The sequence below is a fragment of the Amblyomma americanum genome, chromosome 3 (assembly GCF_052857255.1).
Source record: "Amblyomma americanum isolate KBUSLIRL-KWMA chromosome 3, ASM5285725v1, whole genome shotgun sequence".
In the NCBI taxonomy this organism is placed as follows: domain Eukaryota; kingdom Metazoa; phylum Arthropoda; class Arachnida; order Ixodida; family Ixodidae; genus Amblyomma; species Amblyomma americanum.
Window position 1 is genome coordinate 168637880 of NC_135499.1, and position 2864 is coordinate 168640743.

The following is a 2864-nucleotide window of genomic DNA, read 5'->3' on the forward strand; positions in this document are numbered from 1 at the left end:
AAAAGTGACACTGCATTGTGCATCATCATAAGCACCCACAATAATGCAGCTAGTTAAAAACTTAAATTAGTAAACAACAGTAGTCAGTGCACATATACACTGACACAGAATGAGAGCCAGGCTATGACTTGGTAGAATAAGTTTTGCAATACAAAATTAAATACTACAAACCCATTAAGTTTTGAATAAAACCGTTCCTATCTTGTCCTATCAGTCTCTCTATATTATGAACGGTGAAAAGTAGGTCACATTGAATAATATTGTGCAAAAAATTTGTGTTGAAATCTCAATATCGCATGTCCAAGGATACATTGCTAATTCAATGGTCTCCACAAGGATTAAGTGGCATACATATCATTTCTAAAATCAGCTAAAGGTTATGATTAGACGAAGACATCTCACCAAGACAAACAGGAGCGAAATAAAGAAATAAAACAGGATTCAGCATAGTGTTACTGCAGAAATAGGCGCGACCGGACGCAAGCAAAAAAGACAGGATTCAGCATAGCGTTTCTGCAGAAATAGGCGCGACCGGACACAAGAAAAAAGGCAAGTCGCTATCGACGTTAAGTGTTACGCTTGCGACGTGGACTCACCAATCTGGCTGTTGTCATCGACGAGGATGATTTCCCTCAGGATGCGACGAGGGGAGCGGTTTATCACACTGTACACAGTTCTCAGGAGTGCTGAGAAGAGTTCGTCCGTAAAAATGATCACCACGGACGCGGTGGGAAGACTCTCGACGTCATATTTCTCGCTCCGACAGCTGCGGAAGACAAGAACAGGAAAACAGGATAGGTAACATTCGATAACGGTGTCAACCTATGCGCGGCGTTTCCTCACATCCTGCCCAAGGTGATCTCGATCGCGTTGCGCAAAGTACCTACGGGGCTGGGTTAATTTCATGCCGATCAAGACAGCGCCAACAGCAGCGCAGAAACGCAAGCGTCTCGTTAGCGGACACAAACCTAAGGCGTTGCTCATTTTTAAAACCGCTATGCATACCTTCTAAAGTCGTGGAAAACAACTACATCGTGTGCATCAGCGAGCTCGGCTGGTTTCCTGCGATTTCTCGTGAAAATGCAAGATCACAAGAAAGCGCGAAGATAGTTGGGAAGAGCAATCTGAACAAATGATGACTGCGCGCCTACGCGCCTGCTTCCCGATGTTCGAACGGCTACGTTACACAGTAAACGCAACGACCGTGCCAAATACCACTCGTCATTTTGTACAGTTGCTGTAAGTGAAGAAACGCAAAGCCCAGCAAACCTTACCTGCGGTGTCGACGATCGCCGAGCGTCCTATTTAGCGGAAGGCGGTCGCAAATGTAAGCGTTGAAGCCGGCTCGCGAGAACTCCTTGTCAGCTTGCTCTTTCTCGGCACCCCTCAGCGTGACTCCATCGCCGTTCCTGCCCCAGCCTTCGATAAGCCTCCCGAAGAATTCGGCCTCGTCCGGGTCGTGCACGTTCGGGAGCAACGGGCTCTCGTCCCCGCGGTAGATCGGTGCCTCTTCTCTGTGGACCCGAACGTCACCGGCCGTCGCAGCAGCAGCCGGCCCGCCGCGATCATCGCCAGCGTCGCGCTTGGGAGAAAGTCGTTCTCGGTAGGCGACGCGGTCGTCGAGGTGGTCATCGGAAGCGGTGCGGCTTCGAAGCAAAAGCACTGTGACCCCGGCAATGGCCAGCACGGAGAGGAGGCGAACAAGAGTGGGTCGACGGCGCCGCATGAAGAGCAGGGCCATCGTGCTCTACGCCGCTCGCGGCCCATCAAACAGCGAAGCCGACGAGACGAGGAGGCGCGCCGAACCGCGACAGGTGTTTCCGCTTGTGGAGGGATCGCAGTATTCTCAAGATCTTTGACATGACTTCGAAAACACACGTGGCACGCACCCAGCTGGTCGAGCGCGCCGAACAGCGCGAAGCGTCTACGGCCTCTGCGAATAGTGCACGCGAGAGTTGCGATGGTAGCGACTCGCACATCGGAGCGCGCAAGGTGACGCAAAACGCCGCGAGGCAACCGTGTTTCCAACGCCTGGATGAATGAGCAACAAGCTTAGCGGAAGCACTGACTGCTTCGCAGCAGAGAGGCAGCCTGCGCCATCTACCGAACTAAAGAACGTTCTTTGGCGGTTGCTACTTCTCCCGCGAGTTTTGAAGGCCGGATATGTCGGTGCCACGTCGTGTGTACACTGAAGCGCCTCGGGTGCAAAACGGAGCTAAGCTAAATTGAAAGGGGTCGAAGGAAATGCACTACGCTTCATTTCACAGTCAGCACATCTAGGTTGTTCTTCCCTAAAAGTAAAGCAGAAATAAGGAGAACTACAAATTGGAGAATCAGTGGCGTAAATCTCGGGGGGGGGGGGGGGGGGGGGGGTCCATCGCTTAGGGAGCCGGGGGAGAGAGAAGGCCTCTTCTGTTTTTGTTTTCTTGAAAGCGAAATTTATTGCCCCAGGCATCAATGATGGGTGAAGGTGCGATGAATGATCCAAATTAATGGAAAAAGGTTAGCGGATTTGATGAAGTCCAGTAAAGAACGATGGTATGGAACCTGCGTCCAGGCATTGTATGAAGAAGGGTTGCTTGGTGAAAGACCTGCTACCATCAGGTGCCGGATCCTTGTAGGCTTGAGAGCTGGGCAGTCCCACAGTAAGTGATGAATGTCGGCCTCAATGTCCTCGTGTTTACATACCGGAAAACCTGGCCGAGGGAACAATTCTCGGTACTGAGGCCACTTCGGAGTGATGGCTGGCGTGAGGGCAACCACGGCCCGGATCCTCCTAAGCGCAACCTCCTCTGCACGGGTAAGACCGCGGGGGAGGGTTACCGCACACGGAGGGATGAGAGCACGTGTGCGGCGCCGGAGGA

At 52.0% G+C, this 2864-nt stretch overlaps 1 protein-coding gene across 1 annotated transcript in view; it reads right to left on the reverse strand.

The window, feature by feature from the left end:
• The window catches only part of LOC144125370 (polypeptide N-acetylgalactosaminyltransferase 1-like), a 48816-nt gene extending 46817 nt beyond the window's left edge, over positions 1–1999 (reverse strand). Inside the window, exons 1-2 of the mRNA XM_077658693.1 lie at positions 1275–1999; positions 597–766 (exon numbers count right to left, since the gene is read on the reverse strand). Coding sequence (XP_077514819.1) covers positions 597–766; positions 1275–1741 — 637 coding nt within the window. The 5' untranslated portion in view covers positions 1742–1999. The remainder of the gene's footprint in view (positions 1–596; positions 767–1274) is intronic.
• Positions 2000–2864: the final 865 nt, after the last annotated feature.